A 16,710-nucleotide genomic window follows, 5' to 3' on the forward strand; every position below is an offset into this window, starting at 1 on the left:
ACGTCAGTCTCATCTCCCAGAGTTCAAGAAGGAAAATTCCACTGGGTTGGGGGTGGGGGGTGGCCTTTGTTGGGGGTCCTTGCTTCCCTTCCCCAGAGCACTTGGTGGGCTGTGTCGCAGAGGTCACAGAGGCTGTATCATAGAGGCTGTGTCGCAGAGGGTGTAGCAGCAGCAGGAGCGAGGCACTGACTTGGCTGTGAATCTTCAGCTGACCCCCAGGACAGGGGCTCCTTTTATGAAGACCAGAGAGCAAAGAACCAAACCCACAAGGGAAAGAAAGAGCCTCTCTTAGAGGAGGTTGCAATAGGAAGTAAGAAACCCAACTAGGTTGGAGGGCGCCAAAGCCCTCTGGGTAGGTACCAAGCTTTTAAGCAGTTGTGATGGGTAGAATAGGGCTTTATTAGATTTAAGACTTTGAAACACCAAGAAGTCCCAAGAGAGCTATAATTTAAGCATGGTTTTGCTTCTTTATGGACTCTGGAGAATTGAGAAATTTTTTCTCAGCTTCAAAACTTCTGCACTGGGGATGGGGGTATGTGTGGAGTTAAATAGCTTTCCTCCCTGCTAAATAAAGTAACATGTACTTCCTGTATAAAAATTTGGAAAATATGAAAAACATACAGATGTAGATAAAATTTGCCCATGACCTATGGATAATAGCTGCTAATATTTTAGTGTCTGGATGTCAGTCTTTTTCTATCCAAATACAGAAATATAAAAACAATATTTAGAGGCCTTGGGTTCATATTCAAAATTGTGTTATTGTATCTTAAAGCTTATGGTGAGTTTTTTTCCTAATTTATTTAAAATTATGTGAAAACATAGTTTTTTAAAGATTGTGCAGCATTTCCTTATGTGAATATCCTGTCACTTCTTATTACCTAATCATTGGAATGTTCAGGGTATTTCCAACTTTTTGTCACTATAAATTCAGTTGTAGTTGCTATCTTTAATTTTAATCTGTATTTGCATCTTTGTTTATTTACTTGGATGGAATGCTGGAAGTAGAATTATTGGGTCAGAGGGTATAAACTGTGCATTTTTGTTTCGTATTGCCCTCTTGTTTCATATTGCCAAGTTTCTTTCCAGAAAGGTTGCTACTCCTGTCCCGGGTGTGTGAAAATTCTAGGCAGTGTCCTCAAGTAGATGTCATGTGTTTCCGGCTTCAGCCTTCTTACTTTTCTTCCCCACTGGTGCATCAGTCTTCTGCTGGGACATGTTCTACTTTCTTGGGGTCTTGGTCCCAGTGATCTATTATATATATATATATTTTTTAAATTAAAAAATATTTATTTGTTTGGCCGTGCCAGGCCTTAGTTGCAGTGCCTGTCCTCTGGTTTCCTGATTAAGGATCGAACCCAGGACTCCTGCATTGGGAGTGTGGAGTCTGGACCACCAGGGAAGTCCTAGTTATCTGTTAGATATTAATGAGCCTGATGAAGATGTCAGTTGCCTCAGTTCCTAGGGGACAATTTTATTGGCTTGAATCTCCTCCTGTGACGGAGCCAAATGCCCTGGAAGGAGCAGTGGAGCGACGTTTGGGACAGGGGTGTTGCCCGATACGCTCATCTCATTGAAAGGTGGGCAGCCGTTGACTACTTCTCCTGACCTTTATTTCATCAGTGGGCAAGTGTTGGCCAGGAATTTCAGGTTAGGCCAGGTTGGCATTTAACTTATTTTCTGCTGCTGATCAGCAGGCAAACTCCACACAAAGTCCCTTTCTTTCTAAAAGTTTCACTTTTATCATGAATTAAATATTTAACATATTTTCACCTGCAGCACATACTTGGAAACTTACAAGACACCTAGATTATGTAAAACTTGTCTCTTTTACTTTTCATTATGAACCAGTGTTTTCTTACTTGGATTATGTGAAGCCATGTTTTGTTTTTTTTGACATGTGTGTGTGTGTGTCTGTGTGTGTGTGTCTGTGTGAAAGGGAGAGAGAGGAAGAGAAATGGATTGTGTGCACACATAATTTTGATTTTCATTAAACAAAGTCTAGGAAGGAAGATGAAGCAGGAAGCAAACATGAGAAAATGTTCTGCCTCCCTGGCGTTGTTATATATTTAAACTAGCCACAGTTGAAAATAAGAACATTCAGTGTATGTAGGATTATAGCAGTGTAACAGTATGTTGCTGGCTGCAGTGTAAACAGATGAAATAATTTTAGAAAGTAATTTTGTAATGGGTGTCAAGAGTTATAAAAGATCATAACCTATGATCTAGTCTTATTATGACTTAGAATTTATGTGGTATCCGAGTGCAAAAGAAGAAACAACGTATAAAAACATGAATTTTAGCATTAGAAAAATTGGATATCATCTAACTGTCTAATCATGGAGACATGGTTTAAGTAAATTATAGTAAGTCCAGTCCAGTGATGTTATGCAACCATTAGAAACACTGATTATAAAGACAGGGTAGGAACATGGAACATGTTTATGACATAATTGAAAGTTTTAAGAAGGTTGATTATGTGGATAGGGGCATGAAAAAGCATGCAAAAGTGTAAACGATTGGCTGGAGTGATTTTTGTTAATGCCAGCATTGTTATATGGTGAGTTTTGTACAAACAGAAAACACTAGAGAGGTTGGCGTGCTTTGGAAGGAGAGGGTGCTGAAGGGGGTGTACTGAGGACCCTTCCTGCACACAGTTTGCCCTCCATGCGTTGAGCTCCTTGCTAGGTGGTCTTGGCATTGCAGGTGGAGGGGCTGGTCTGAGCGAATGCTGCCTGGTGGTCTGACCCGACAATGAGAACACTTGCCATGTTGTCCCAAGAGATGGGACCAGAGTCATTGTCTGGTTGAGGGTCCCAGGATACGGAGTGTGTGTGTGGGGCAACTCCTGGGACGTATCCCCCAGTGTTGCCATTTACCTTTTATTTTTACTTTGGGGAACTTGGTTAAAATGAAGAGTTTACAGGACAGGCTAGACTGTTACACCTGAGGAGTGTTATGAGAGCTGGAAAGGACGTTTTGAAGGGGTGAGAGTATGTGCGTGTTTCATCAAGGTGTCCTGCCCCCTTATGGACTGGGGGCTCTTTCTCCCCTCCAGGCCAGATGGTTGGGGCTGGGCCAGGGACTTGGGGGGCTGGAGGCAGAGTGAATTGTCTTTGAGGAGCCTCTGCGGGAAAAAGGGGAGCAGACCCCGGAGACTTGGTTGATGATGGAGGCAAGCTGAAGAGGTAGGGAGACGGGATTTGGAGTCAGGGGCGGCCGGCGCCCTGTACCAAATCTTAGCAGCTGCTGGGACGAGGATGCGCTGCCAGAAGACTGGGCTCAGGACCTCAGGTTTGCGTGTCACTTCTGTGTGGGCTGATCTAACCACATTTCTGTGTGATGCTTCGTTCTCCTGCCGCTCATTCTGCGTCCCCCCACCCCTCCCACCTCCCACAGGATGATGAGCTCTGTGACTCAGCTGCTTCTTAGGACATCTGAGCAGCTTTTTTTCGCTCCCCCGCCCCGCCTCCCCGGGCTAGAACCACACTCAGGAGATACGTAACCAAAATTCTTCTTTTTATTGTCTTGCCTTTTGATCCCTGTGAGTCCTCTCCCTCCCTTGAAAAAAGTGAAAGTGAGTTGCTCAGTGATGCTGGACTGTGCGACCCCATGGACTGTAGCTTGCCAGGCTCCTCTATGCATGGGGATTCTCCAGGCAAGAATCCTGGAGTGAGTTGCCATGCCCTTCTCCAGGGGATCTTCCCGACCTAAGGATCAAACCTGGGTTTCCTGCATTGCAGGCAGATTCTTTACCAGCTGAGCCACCTGGAAAGCCCAATCTTGGATCCATGCAAATAGGCAGCCCCCTGTTCACAAATGTTGATGATGGAAAGAGTTTCTTCTCTGGCATCTGACTTCGGTAAAAGACACTGATTAATCCTGTGGGCTAAAGAGAGGATATTGGAAAGGAAGCGTGAAGACAGATGCCAGTATTTTGGTCGACTGTGTTATCCGCTGCAGTTTATACCCTTCCTCTTAGAGATGTCCCAGGAGTGATGACAGCCCCGAAGCCCCTGGAACCTCTGTCGCTGTGGCCGGGCTGGCATCATGAGAATTTGCTGAGCTTTCCTGGGGGATGGGTGTACACTTACTGCAGAGCTGACCCAGCCTTTCTGCCCAGGACTCTTGATTTCCCCTGATTCCCTGGCGGAAGCTGCATCCTTTCTCAGGGATCCATCCACTTCCTCTCCAACCAGCCTCTGACCTCTCTCCCCCCATCTTTGACCTGGCATCTGCAAGACTCGAAGTCCCTCCCGTGGCATTCGCTCCTTAACCATTGGCTTAAAAAGCCCGTCTCATCTCCCTTTCCTGAACTCACTGCCGGGCCAGTTGTGAGACTAGAGCTGGGATGGAGGCTTAGTTTGGGAAGCTGCCCACAGGGACCTCAGACCACATGGTGCACTGTGCGCGGGGAAGCGGGGTGTCTCCCCCACCCCCACTCTTGGGGTCCCTCTGCTATTTCCTTCTCCTCTGCCATCTTCTAAAGCCTCTTCTTTCCACTTTTTCTCCCTTTCTCATCTCTTCTTTTACACTCTCTTTCTAGCTGTGCTGTTTCATCTTTGTCCTGTTTCTCTGGCCCACTATATTTTTTGTACCCCATAATTACTTAGTGAGTTACCACCAGATCCCTGACCTGTCTGCCTCCTGCCTGAATCGTCTGCCCCACGGCCCAATTTCTGCCTGACCTTACCTAGAATCTGGGATTTGCTCTTCCCTGGCATCTTGGTGTGTGAGCAGAGTATTTCTTTCCCTTGGGACAGCCTCTCAGCTCCGCAGGGCCCCTTAGAGAGTCCATCACAGCATCATCAACATCCTTATAATCCGCCTCACCTTTTGGGAATGCGTGTCTCTGCCTGTGGGACTTTCCTCCTGGCCTGGAGGCCTGCGGGTGTGGCATCTCCACTCACAGGCTAACGCAGGGTCTGCAGGGCATGGCCCGAAGCCAGCCATCTCTCTGAGCTTAGTCATAGGCTCGGGGCCATGGCGGGTTTGTGTCACTGTGAATTTTGCTTTCTTGGAGCCAATGCCATTCTCTCAATTCATCCCACCCTCTCCTTCCCCCACTGTGTCCACAGGTCTGTTTCCTGTGTCTATTCAAGTGGGACCATGGGTGAGTGGGGTCTGTCCCCAAGGGTCTGACAGTCGCGTGGGGTTTTCTAACCCCCGGGCATTGCATCCCACTTCTGCAGTGTACTGTGCTCTCAGCTGGGACGTGCCTGCCTGTTGGAGGGCGCTTATCCTCGTGGGGAAGAGAACGGGGCTTTTACATCGGCTAATCAGACAGGAGGAAACCAGAACTGGGGAGGCCCAGGGCGTGGCTTGTCTCAAATCGCTGGACCCTGTTCTGCAATCAGGGGAGCTGTTTGCAGATGGGTGTTCTTCTGCTCTCTCACTCTTCCGATGACAAATGGCTTCTGGGAAATAGTGAAGTGAAGGAAGTGAGGCCAGGGCTGAGGCCTCTGGGGGCTGCTCTCTGCACCTGAATTCCCAGCAGAGTTTATCCAAGTATTTGTACTGGAGCTTAAGTCCTTTCTGGACTTCCCTGGTGGCTCCGTGGTAAAGAAGCCATCTGCTTTGCAGGAGATGCCAGAGACATGGGTTTGATACCTGGGTCGGGAAGATCCCCTGGAGAAGGGCATGGCAACCCACTCCAGTTTTCTTGCTTGGAGAATCCCATGGACAGAGGAGCCTGGCGGGCTACAGTCCACAGGGTTGGAAAGAGTTGGACACAACTGAAGCGACTGAGCAGTAATTCTTTCTGTGATATTTTCTTTACATGTAAAGTTGGGTTATGACCTACTTTACAAGGCTTTTCTGAAAAGTGATAATAATGCTTAGTGTTTATCAGTGCTTCATGTCTGCCAAGCATTTCAGTTCAGTTCAGTCTCTCACCTGTGTCTGACTGCAGCACCATGGACTGCAGCACACCAGGCTTCGCTGTCCATCACCAACTCCCAGAGCTTACTCAAACTCATGCTCATCAAGTCGGTGATGCCATCCAACCATCTCATCCTCTGTCATGCCCTTCTCCTCCTGCCTTCAATCTTTCCCTGCGTCAGGGTCTTTTCAAATAAGTCAGTTCTTCGCATCAGGTGGCTGAACTATTATTGGAGCTTCAACATCAGTCCTTTCAATGAACACCTAGGGCTGATCTCCTTTAGAATGGACTGATTGGATCTCCTTGCAGTCCAAGGGACTCTCAAGAGTCTTCTCCAACACCACAGTTCAAAAGCATCAATTCTTCGGCACTCAGCTTTCTTCACAGTCCAACTCTCACATCCATACATGACCACTGGAAAAACCATAGCCTTGACTAGACGGACCTTTGTTGGCAAAGTAATGTCTTTGCTTTTCAATATGCTATCTAGGTTGGTCATAACTTTTCTTCCAAGGAGTAAGCGTCTTTTAATTTCATGGCTGCAGTCACCATCTGCAGTGATTTTAGAGCCCCCCCAAAATAAAGTCTGACACTGTTTCCACCATTTCCCCATCTATTTCCCATGAAGTGATGGGACCAGATGCCATGATCTTCGTTTTCTGAATGTTGAGCTTTAAGCCAACTTTTTCACTCTCCTTTTTCACTTTCATCAAGAGGCTTTTTAGTTCCTCCTCACTTTCTGCCATAAGGGTCCCATTACTCTCCCCGTTTTACAGAGGCAGAAACTGAGGCCTGGAAAGGTTAGACAGTTTGTGGCCACACAGTCAGTAAGGGGCCAGAACTGGGAATAGAACTCAGGCCCCTGACCCAGAGTCTGGGCTTACATTCTCCGTGAGTGTGAAGATGCTTCGCACTCTGCCTGGCACATAGTGGAGCCTCAGGGAAGTTAGTTGAATACATGTTAATGGATTTTGGTGACCATTTGTGGAACAGAGTTGGTGGACATTTCCGGAGTCTGATTGGGGTGGGATGTCTGGGGCCCTGGGGAAGAAGGATGCCCGTGGGAGAGGGTGCCGGCCTCCCTGCTGGCAGAGGTGAGTCAGCCAGAGCGAGGCACCCGCTTCGCCCTTCTTCTCACAGCCTCTCCCTTCCCGCCATGCAGGGTGATGTGAGCAGAGCCCAGGAATGCCTTATGTGGATCGGCAGAACCGAATCTGTGGGTTTCTGGACATCGAGGAGAATGAGAACAGCGGCAAGTTTCTGCGGAGGTACTTTATTCTGGACACGCAGGCCAACTGCCTGCTCTGGTACATGGACAACCCCCAGGTGAGAGGTGGCAGGGAGGGCACAGATGGCTGCCCGGTCATCACTGGGGGGTCCTCTCTCTTGGGCAATACAGCCTGCTGGTCGGAAGGGAGGGGAAAAATCCCACAACACACACATATACACAACACACACAATACAACATACAACACACATGTAACATACAACACACATGTAACACACAACACACAAATAACACAACACACAACATATAAATACAACACACACAACATACACATACAACACAACACACAACATACACATATATAACACAATACACACAATGTAACACACACAACATATACACAACACATACAACATACAAATACAACACACCGCACACACCACACAATACACACAACACATATGTAACACAACATACACACAACACACACAACACATACCATGTACACATACCACAAGCAATACACACACACAACACATACAATGTACACACACAACACACACAGTACACACACATCACATATATCACACACAACACACACACATGCAACACACAACATACACACAACACACTCCACACAAACACACAAATACACACAACACACACAACACACAACATACACAACACACACAACATACATATGCAACACACACACACAACACTCCACACACACAATACGCACACACACATATACATGCATAAGAAGCCACCCCAGATTGTAGAAAAGGAAGCTCGTCTTCTCCTGCCCCGTGGGGATCTGGTGTCTTTTCTCACCATCAGTAATTTTTTAAAATTTCAATATATTTTATTTAATTATAACTCTATACAGTTTAGTTATTAATGATGGCTATCATTACAACTGGCTTGCAGATTTCCAGAAATCTAACAGCTGACTCCCGTGAGCCAGTGTGAACTGACTCTGTCACAACTATGAAGTAGGTATTGTTATCATCTGTTTTACAGATGAGAAGATAGAGCTTCAGAGAGATTATCTGCTCTTTTAAAAAAATTAGTCTCTATTAGAGTATAGCTGCTTTAAAACGTTTCTCAGTTACTGTTGTACAGCAAAGTGAATGAGCCGTACATATACCTGTGTCCCCTCTTTCTTGGATTTCCTTCCCATTTAGGTCACCACAGAGCATTGAGTTGTGGTCCAGTGGTTAAAACTCTGAGCTACCAGTGCCGGGGGGTGCAGGTTCAATCCCGGCTGGGGAACTAGGCTCTAGCATGCCATGCAGTACAGCCAAAAAATTAAAAATTTTTTAAATTAAGTTAAATTAAAATTTGAAAAAGAGAAAGGATGCAGGAATTTCACCCTCGCAGAGGCTGGCAGCGCTGGATGCTGGCTCTGGGCAGCGCTTCCTCTTTCCTCTCAGCAGGGCTGAGTCTCATGGCCATTCCCGCTCTTCCAGCCTGGGGCCCCGCCCCAGCAGAGAATGTGACCTGGCTCCCTGAACTGGACAAAGGTTGGACCTGTTTGGATCCTGGGTGGGAGGTGACTCTGGGGGCCACCCAGTTTGCCACAGATGAGAAACGGAGGCTCACATTGGGACTGCCTTTGGCAAGCACACAGCGGAACTGGGTGCCTGGCTCGGGGTTCTGTGGGGGTCAAGCACCGAGACGGCGCCTGAGGCTCTTTAGTGCTGTGCCCGGAATTCCTCGAGTCATCACTAGTCTGGGAAAAAGTTGCCCTGCTCCTGACTGGGGATCTCAGGTCTTTTTTTTCTGGCCCCGTGAGTGCTCTTGGCTCTTTCCTTCCTGCTGCCCTGGATGGGATGGGGCCCCAGAGCCTGGCATGGCCCCTGGACCCGGCAAGGTCATGGCTCACGGCCGTGTTGGGGTTGGGGGCTGGCATGCGGCTGAGGGTCGGCTTTCGTTCAGAGATTTGGGAAGAGGAGAGGCTGAGTGTTAGGGGAAGGCTTTGTGCCGTAAGATGTGAAAGTGCAAAATATCCGGGGGCTCACCCACTAGAGACCTTTGGCATGTGTCCTGTGGATCCGATGGCTGAGAGAAAACGCTATAGATACGGACAACCTACTAAGGTCACTGCCACCAGCTGCCTTTTCCCGGAAAGTTATTGTTGCTCAGTCACTCAGTCGTGTCCGACTCTTTTGCAGCCCCATGGACTGTAACCTGCCAGGGTCCCCTGCCCATGGGACTTCCTAGGCAAGAATGCTGGAGTGGGTTGCCATTTCCTCCTCCAGAGGATCTTCTTGACCCAGGCATCAAACCCGTGTCTTCTGGCCTTGGCAGGCGGATTCTTAACCGCTGAGCCACCTGGGAAGCCCCTTTCAGGGAAAGACTTAAATAGAAGCCCCATGGTTCACCCACATCCCTGGTAGCCCTTCTGTGGGTGTCTTTCACTTAAAATGCTGAGCGTGCAGAGTGAAACCCACACACAATCTCTCCCATTCTGGGTGGATCAGGAATGCTGGCCTCCTAGGATGTGTTGGTCTTGGGTTTGCCTTCGGGCTCTGCTGCACCATTTTCCCGGCATTGCTCTGCACGGGTGCCCACGGCTGGGGCAACATGTCCGCTGGGAAAGGAAGTAGCATTTAAGGTGCTGCCTCCCCACCATGAGAGGGATTGCAATCAAGTCTTGGATGCCAGTAGACTTGGCTTCTGACGGGCCAGGCCTGAGCCCTGGGCTGGGGTCTCTGGGTCTTATCCTTCCCCTTTTCTCTCTTTGTGTACCTTCTGCTCACCTGTCTTATTAGCTCAGGGGATTAGCTCTTGCTTTCTACTAGGACTGTTTTTAACCCGAATTCATGTGCTTGGGTGGGGTGGGAGGGAGGCTTAAGAGGGAGGGGCTATATGTATGCTTATAGCTGATTCATGTTGTTGTATGGCGGAAACCAACACACCATTGTAAAGCAATTATCCTCCAATTAAAAACAAATGAAAAAAAAAATTCAGGTGCTAAGGGAATCCTGCCCAGCTCTCTTCCCCTGAGAGTGCATGGATCACCCAGGACCACCGGGTCACCGTCTCAGATCTGGACTGTTACCAGTGCTCAAGAGTTCCCTGGCTCTGTGCTGCCCTCTGATTGGCTGTCTGTGGTTCTAGAACCTACAATTCCCTGGGATGCTATGCCTCGGGCCTCCTTGCCAGGGTCTCTGGGGTCCACCTCTGAGGCTCTTCCCACCCTGCCCAGGGCAGCCTCCTGAGCCTCTCTGACCCCCTGCACTGTCAGGATGCTCTCTGTGCTACAGCCTTCTTCGAGTCTGGATTACAAATAGAGCTTGGGTCCCTGCTCGGGATTCTTTACATTTCCCATGGAAGCAGAGGTTTCAGCTGGCTGGCAGATGCCTAAAAAAGGATAGACTTGCTGTGACATAGCAATAGTTCAGAACATCGTACTTCAGTTGTTAGCTTTAGCCCTTCATTTGTGTTAATGGCCAGACAGCTATCCTCTCTAAAAGCTAGATCTTTCTGTAAGCTGTAAAATGGTAGAGTGAGCATTTATTGCTATGTGCCAGGCACTATTCTAAGGACTTCTTTGTTTTTTTTTTCCTTTGAGTATATGCATGATTTTCGGCTTCCCTGGTGGCTCAGACGTAAATAATCCATCTGTAATACAGGAGACCTAGGTTTGATCCCTGGGTTGAGAAGATGCTCTGGAGAAGGGAATGGCTACCCACTCCAGTATTCTTGCCTGGGGAATTCCATTGACAAAGGAGCATGGCGGGCTACATGTAGACCATGGGGTCACAAAGGGTCAGACACAACTGAGCAACCGACATGTAAATACATGGTTTTATTGCATAATAGTTTGTAGACATTTTGGGTACAAGTACTCTAGGACCTTTTCCAACAGTAATATTTAGAAAAATGTTTTTATTGTCTTTGCCTCACTCTCAGACTTATACTTTTATTTCTTAAATTTTATTGGTGTATAATTGATTTATAATGTTGTGTTAGTTTCAGGTATATAGCAAAGCGAGTCAGTTATATATATATATATATATATATATATATATATATACATGTATCCACTCTTTTTAAGATTCTTCTTCCATACAGGGTCGTTGGGTTTTCATTTCATTCTGACAGGTCTAGTTGGCAGGCATCACTGTCCTCATTCTAAAGGTGGGGTGGGTGAGGCAGAGAGGGGAGGAAGTTTGCCCGTGGTTATGTCATAAGAAAGTGGCTGAGCCGGGATCCTAACGCCGGCTATCTGACACCAGCTCCCCTGCTATTATGGCCGGGGCAGTCACCTTAGTGTTGCTTGGGAGGAAGGAGAGCTTGCAAACGTGAGTCTCTGATTGAGATAAAGAAGGCCAGGACACTCTCAGGGCTGGGAGGTCCTAGAGGGCATGTGCTTGTCTGGCTTTTGATCCCCAGTGTCCAGTATTTGATAAATGTGAGCTCATTGAATGAATGAACGAGGCTGTTAAAGAGATGCCTTTGTGAAATGGAGAGTGTCCAACACTGCTCTCCTGGGCCTGGGACGAGAGCCTGTACCAAGCGAAAGCTCTGCAGAGTGAGATGAAGCAGAGAGCAGGGGGTCAGAGAGAGGGGTGGAAGGTGATCCCCAAGAGCAAACCTGGGTAAGGTTGGTCCTTCCCTGTGGAGAGGGACACTGGGGAATGTGTGTCGTCACTGAACGTCTTAAGTTTATAGGGAAAAGGAGACACCTACTATAATGGTTTCGGTATTTAATAAGCTGGGTTTTTTTTTTTTTTTTCCTGAACCCAAGTCTCTGATCTATGCCTGTTTAAACCCCTTGGAAGTCTCTGGGAGCCTGTTTTTACTACCGCTGCTACCAGTATCACTGGCTGCAGTTATATTCACTGAGTGGGTGTGGTATACCAGCCATTGTGCAAAATGCTTTGCATGTTATCTCGTTAAGGTCCTCTCAGTAATCCTGGGACCTGGGAAATCCAGCATTTCCTCTTCAAGGTGCAGAGATGGTCAGCAGCTTTGTTCAAGGTCATGCAGGTGGTAAACACAGAGCCAGGTCTGTCTCACTCCAGTGTCTACCCTCTTCACCTTTTTAAACAATATTAATTTGGCTGCATGAGATCTTTCAGTTGCGGCATGCAGGCTCTTTGTTGTGGCATGCAGGATCTAGTTCCCTGCCCAGGCTCTCTGCGTTGGGAGCTCAGAGTTTTAACCACTGGACCACCAAGGACCACCACTGGTCCCTGTATTCTTCACCTTTGTCTGCCTCTTTCCACCTGATACATGTGCTCAACCCCATGCTGATGCGGAGGAGATGACGTGGAGGGGAATTCAGAGAGGTCTTTGCCACCAGAAAACTTGAGATTTTGTTGGCAAAATGAAAACAGCATACATAAAACTACAGTGGTAAAAATGCCAATCCGTCTTTACAACAAGGTAGCATGTCATCGGACTTCCCTGGTGACTCAGACGGTAAAGAATCTGCCTGTGATGAAAGAGACCTAGGTTCCATCGCTGGGTTAGAAAGATCCCCTGGAGAAGGGAATGGCAACCCACTCCATTATTCTTGCCTGGAGAATTCCATGGACAGAGAAGCCTGGCGAGCTATATAGTCCATGGAGTTGCAAAGAGTTGGACACAACTGAGTTACACACACACACACACACACACACACACACACACACACACACCATGTTGTTAAAGTGAACAGCCCAGATGCCACTAGTTTGGGTGCAGGAGAAGGAGCTGCAGTTTTCCTCTGTGCTGCTGGTCCAGGGAAGATGGAGGGCCTGGAGGTGGAGTCTCGGATGGATGGGCCTGGGAGACGAGAGATCAAGGATCAGGTTCTGACTCTGGCCCTGAGGTGTTTTGTATGTTAGGCAAGTCATCGTGGGCCCTTTGGGTGATCCTTAACCCGGCCTTTCACCCTTCCATTTCCTAAGGGACTGAGACTAGAGTGGGATCTTTGAAATTCAGCATCATTATTTATCACATATTTGCTAAATATGCCCCATATGCCAGGCACCAGCCTAGATGCTGACGCTGCAACTGTGCCTAAGACAGAGTCTGGGCCTTTTGTGCAGCTTGCACTGTAGGTGAGGAGACAGAGGATTAGATGAAATTGAGGCAGGGAGAAAACTGCTGGGCCCCCCTTCATGGAGGGGTGGCTTAGATCCAGGTCTGCAAGGATGAGGGAGGTTAGAGTCGTAATGGCTACAGGTGATGCACATTTGTTGTGCATTTTGCAGGTTGAAGTGTTTTCACTTAACAGTAGCCTGGAGCGCTGCAGTCCATGGGGTCGCAAAGAGTCAGACACGACTCAGCGACTGAACAGCAACAATCTCTTTCGATTGCTGTGCACCCTGTCTGGAGCAGAGCCGAAGTGGATAAGGAAACAAGGGGACAAGGAAACAGTGCCACTATAGAGCAGGGGTGGCACCCAGGAGAAAAGGCGAGCTTGCCTGCCTCAAGGGTGTTCAGGGTTCTGAGTTCCCCAGAAGACCAAGACTCACCGAAGCTAGGATTCGTAGCAAGCTCTTTATTAAGAAGAGAGCTGGCAACAGGACAGGGAATGGGAGGGAGCAGATAGGGCCAGCGCTCCTGCAGAAGTTGGCAAACGATGGGCTTAGCCTTATGTTCTGGGGGACTCGAAGTTGTCCCAAGGGGGCTGGCTTCCGCATCCCCCAGGCTGGACTGTCAGGGTTCCGGCCCTCTGCAGGTGGACAGAATGGATCCAGTAGCTGAGGACAGCCCTCAGATGCAAAACAGAGATAGGAGGCCATCGCTGCATCTGCTGGGGAGGGTTGGTCGTGGGTGTGTGTTCGGCGGGTATGTGTGCCAGACCAGGTACAGCCTTGAGTGCCTGATAAAGAGTCTAGAATCTGTGTGCTGAAGTATGCAATCAAGTTGCTTTTAACTCCAGACAGAGGGCACCAAACAGGTAGAGGATGAAACCCATTAGCTCTAAAGGACCCTATAAATGGAAAGTTTCAATATTATTGATTATGGCCCCTGACTTGGTTCATGCATTTAAAAATCAATCTGCTGACAACGTTAAGGACACAGATAATGCCTGAATAGGGACAGACATTGGCTAGATTTCCTGTCAAACATTGCACTGAAGTCATGGCAGGTGTATTTTACTTTAACGTTGATCCCTATCATGACAGAAAAGGAGAAGTTCCTTCGTTAGGCTGCTCTACTCTGTTACCGACTGAGTAACCAGCTCTGTTTCAGTTGTGTGGCAACACTTACATTCCACTCTTGTGATGCCCATTTGGATAAGTAATTGGGAGACTAAATTATATGGCCCCAAACAAAGGATAAATCGAAGCATGAAAACAGTATTATTGCACTTAGACAGTTGTTCTTGTCAGATTTACTCCATAGATTGTGTTTTCTCTCTTTTGCCAAAAAATAGGCAGATGTTTTTATTTTCCAAAGGCCATGATGTGAATTGTGGATCACCATAGTATCCAAAAAGATGACATCTCTCCTGGTAACTCTTGGACCCTGATAAAAGCCCTTTGCTTTTTTTTTTTTTTGAAGCTGAAAGCAGTTCTTTCCTTTGAAAGGGACGGAGAGCTTTAGCTGTATTGACATAAAGATGGATATTTGGCAGCATTTTAGTAGAAAGAATATGAAAGAGTGGTAGAAAATGATATTAACATGTACTATGGCATGAACAATAATTTTGTCTTAAAGGCTAGGCAAAATTGCCATGTTTAAAAACTTGTGCTTTCTGTATCAGAATCCTCCTTGAGCAAAATTTCGCTGAAATCCAACAATATTAAAAAGATTTTGGGGGAGTATACTATTTTATTAACAATTAATTTCTTTACCGAGAGTTCAAGTATGTACTCACTTTATGTTCAGATTTTTGAAATGAACGTAAAATGGAGCAACAGCTTTAAGGTTGCGGTGTATTGAACGCCGCATAGCATACTCACCAAGGACGCAATCTAGGGGAGTGCTGTAACTATGCACTTAGGAGCCCAAGTACAGGGAACAGCCCTGGAATCTGAGGAAAAATCCACCATTCAAGACTGAACAGAGGCCCTTGGTTGCTAATAGAGTCTCTCCTTGACTTCAGACTTGACACAAACCGAGGGAGTCTGTCAGGGTACAAAGCCCACCGGATTCAGGACGAGCAGTAACAGGAAGATTGGTTCATGTCAGTTCGGATTGAGGGGGTGGCTGGAGGCTGGGAAACGTGGCAGTTCAAGGCCGGGAATGGTAGATGGGAACAGCCGTTCTTCTGAGCGTTGCTGATTTCAAACAAGTTCAAACAATGTTTAAAAGATTTTGGGGAAATTTGCTGTCTGTCCAGTGGTTAGGACTCAGTGCTTTCACTGCTGTGGGTCTGGGTTTGATCCCTCGTAGGGGAACTAGGGTCCCTCCAGGGATTTTATGCGGCTTGGCCAAAGACTTTTGCACGATATGCTGAACCTATGATAATGCCAAGAACCAGGAAGATAACTTGCTTTTAAAAATGGTCAGTACATACACATGGTATATAATTCAGAATCTGGGAGAACTGATTTAGTGACCAGTTTCTCCCTCCCACTCCTGGCCCCCAGTCACGTGTCCCGCTCACCAGAGGCGGCCAGTGTTTCCACGTTCTTGTGTGTCTGTCTAGAAATATTCTCAGCATATAACTTTCGTGGTGTAACTTTCACATCTGCAGAAATTTGGGGGACAGAGTGTTTTTAATGCATGGATTTTATGTAATTGGTATATTAACTATCCATGTAAACACATGATTTCAAGGGCTAAGTGGAATTTCTGGCATGCTTTTGTCCATTCTGGGTTAGAGTAAGAATGCAGAATTCCTTTGGGGAAAAAAAAAAAAATTCCCCAAAGAAGATTTCAAGCAACAGATCTCTCTTTTTTTTTTTTTTTCCACCAAAAAGCAAATTCTGCTTAGGGTAAATTATTAAGAAGTTGGTGTTTTAAGAATTAAAATAGTGTAGGGACTTTTTGAGACTTAGCATAGAATACTATAAGTGCTCTGTGTGCTTTCTTTGTTAATGTTAGTCATTTAGAAAGCTTCTTGTTTTTATAACAAGATGTGCTTTGTTTAAATTAAAAAGAAGTAAAAACTAAGAAGCACTTTGGGATAATCATGTTAGTCGTTTGCATTCAATTCAGTTCAGTCGCTCAGTTGTGTTCAACTCTTTGCAACCCCATGGACGCAGCACACCAGGCTTCCCTGTCCATCACCAATTCCTAAAGCCAGCTAAAACTCATGCCCATCCAGTCAGTGATGCCATCCAACCATCTCATCCTCTGTCATCCCCTTCTCCTCCCACCCTCAATCTTTCCCAGCATCAGGGCCTTTTTGAAAGAGCCAGCTTTTTGCATCAGGTGGCCAAAGTATTGGAGTTTCAGCTTCAACATCAGTCCTTCCAATGAATATTCAGGACTAATTTCCTTTAGGATGGACTGGTTGGATCTCTTTGCTGTCCAAGGGACTCTCAAGAGTCTTCTCCAACACCACAGTTCAAAAGCATCAATTCTTCAGTGCTCAGCTTTCTTTATAGTCCAACTCTCATGTCCATACATGACTACTGGAAAAAGTATAGGTTTGACTAGACGGACCTTTGTTGGCAAAGTAATGTCTTTGCTTTTTAATATG

At 46.8% G+C, this 16,710-nt stretch overlaps 1 protein-coding gene across 5 annotated transcripts in view; it reads left to right on the forward strand.

Annotated features, from left to right (window-relative positions):
- PLEKHA2 (pleckstrin homology domain containing A2) overlaps window positions 1-16,710 on the forward strand; it is a 66,642-nt gene that overhangs the window by 7,157 nt on the left and 42,775 nt on the right. For all 5 annotated transcript variants that reach the window (XM_069572995.1, XM_069572998.1, XM_069572996.1 and 2 more), the window contains exon 2: window positions 7,044-7,207. In XM_069572995.1, the coding sequence (XP_069429096.1) occupies window positions 7,067-7,207 (141 nt within the window). In that variant the 5' untranslated portion in view covers window positions 7,044-7,066. The remainder of the gene's footprint in view (window positions 1-7,043; window positions 7,208-16,710) is intronic.

The sequence above is a fragment of the Ovis canadensis genome, chromosome 26 (genome assembly GCF_042477335.2).
Source record: "Ovis canadensis isolate MfBH-ARS-UI-01 breed Bighorn chromosome 26, ARS-UI_OviCan_v2, whole genome shotgun sequence".
Taxonomy (NCBI): domain Eukaryota; kingdom Metazoa; phylum Chordata; class Mammalia; order Artiodactyla; family Bovidae; genus Ovis; species Ovis canadensis.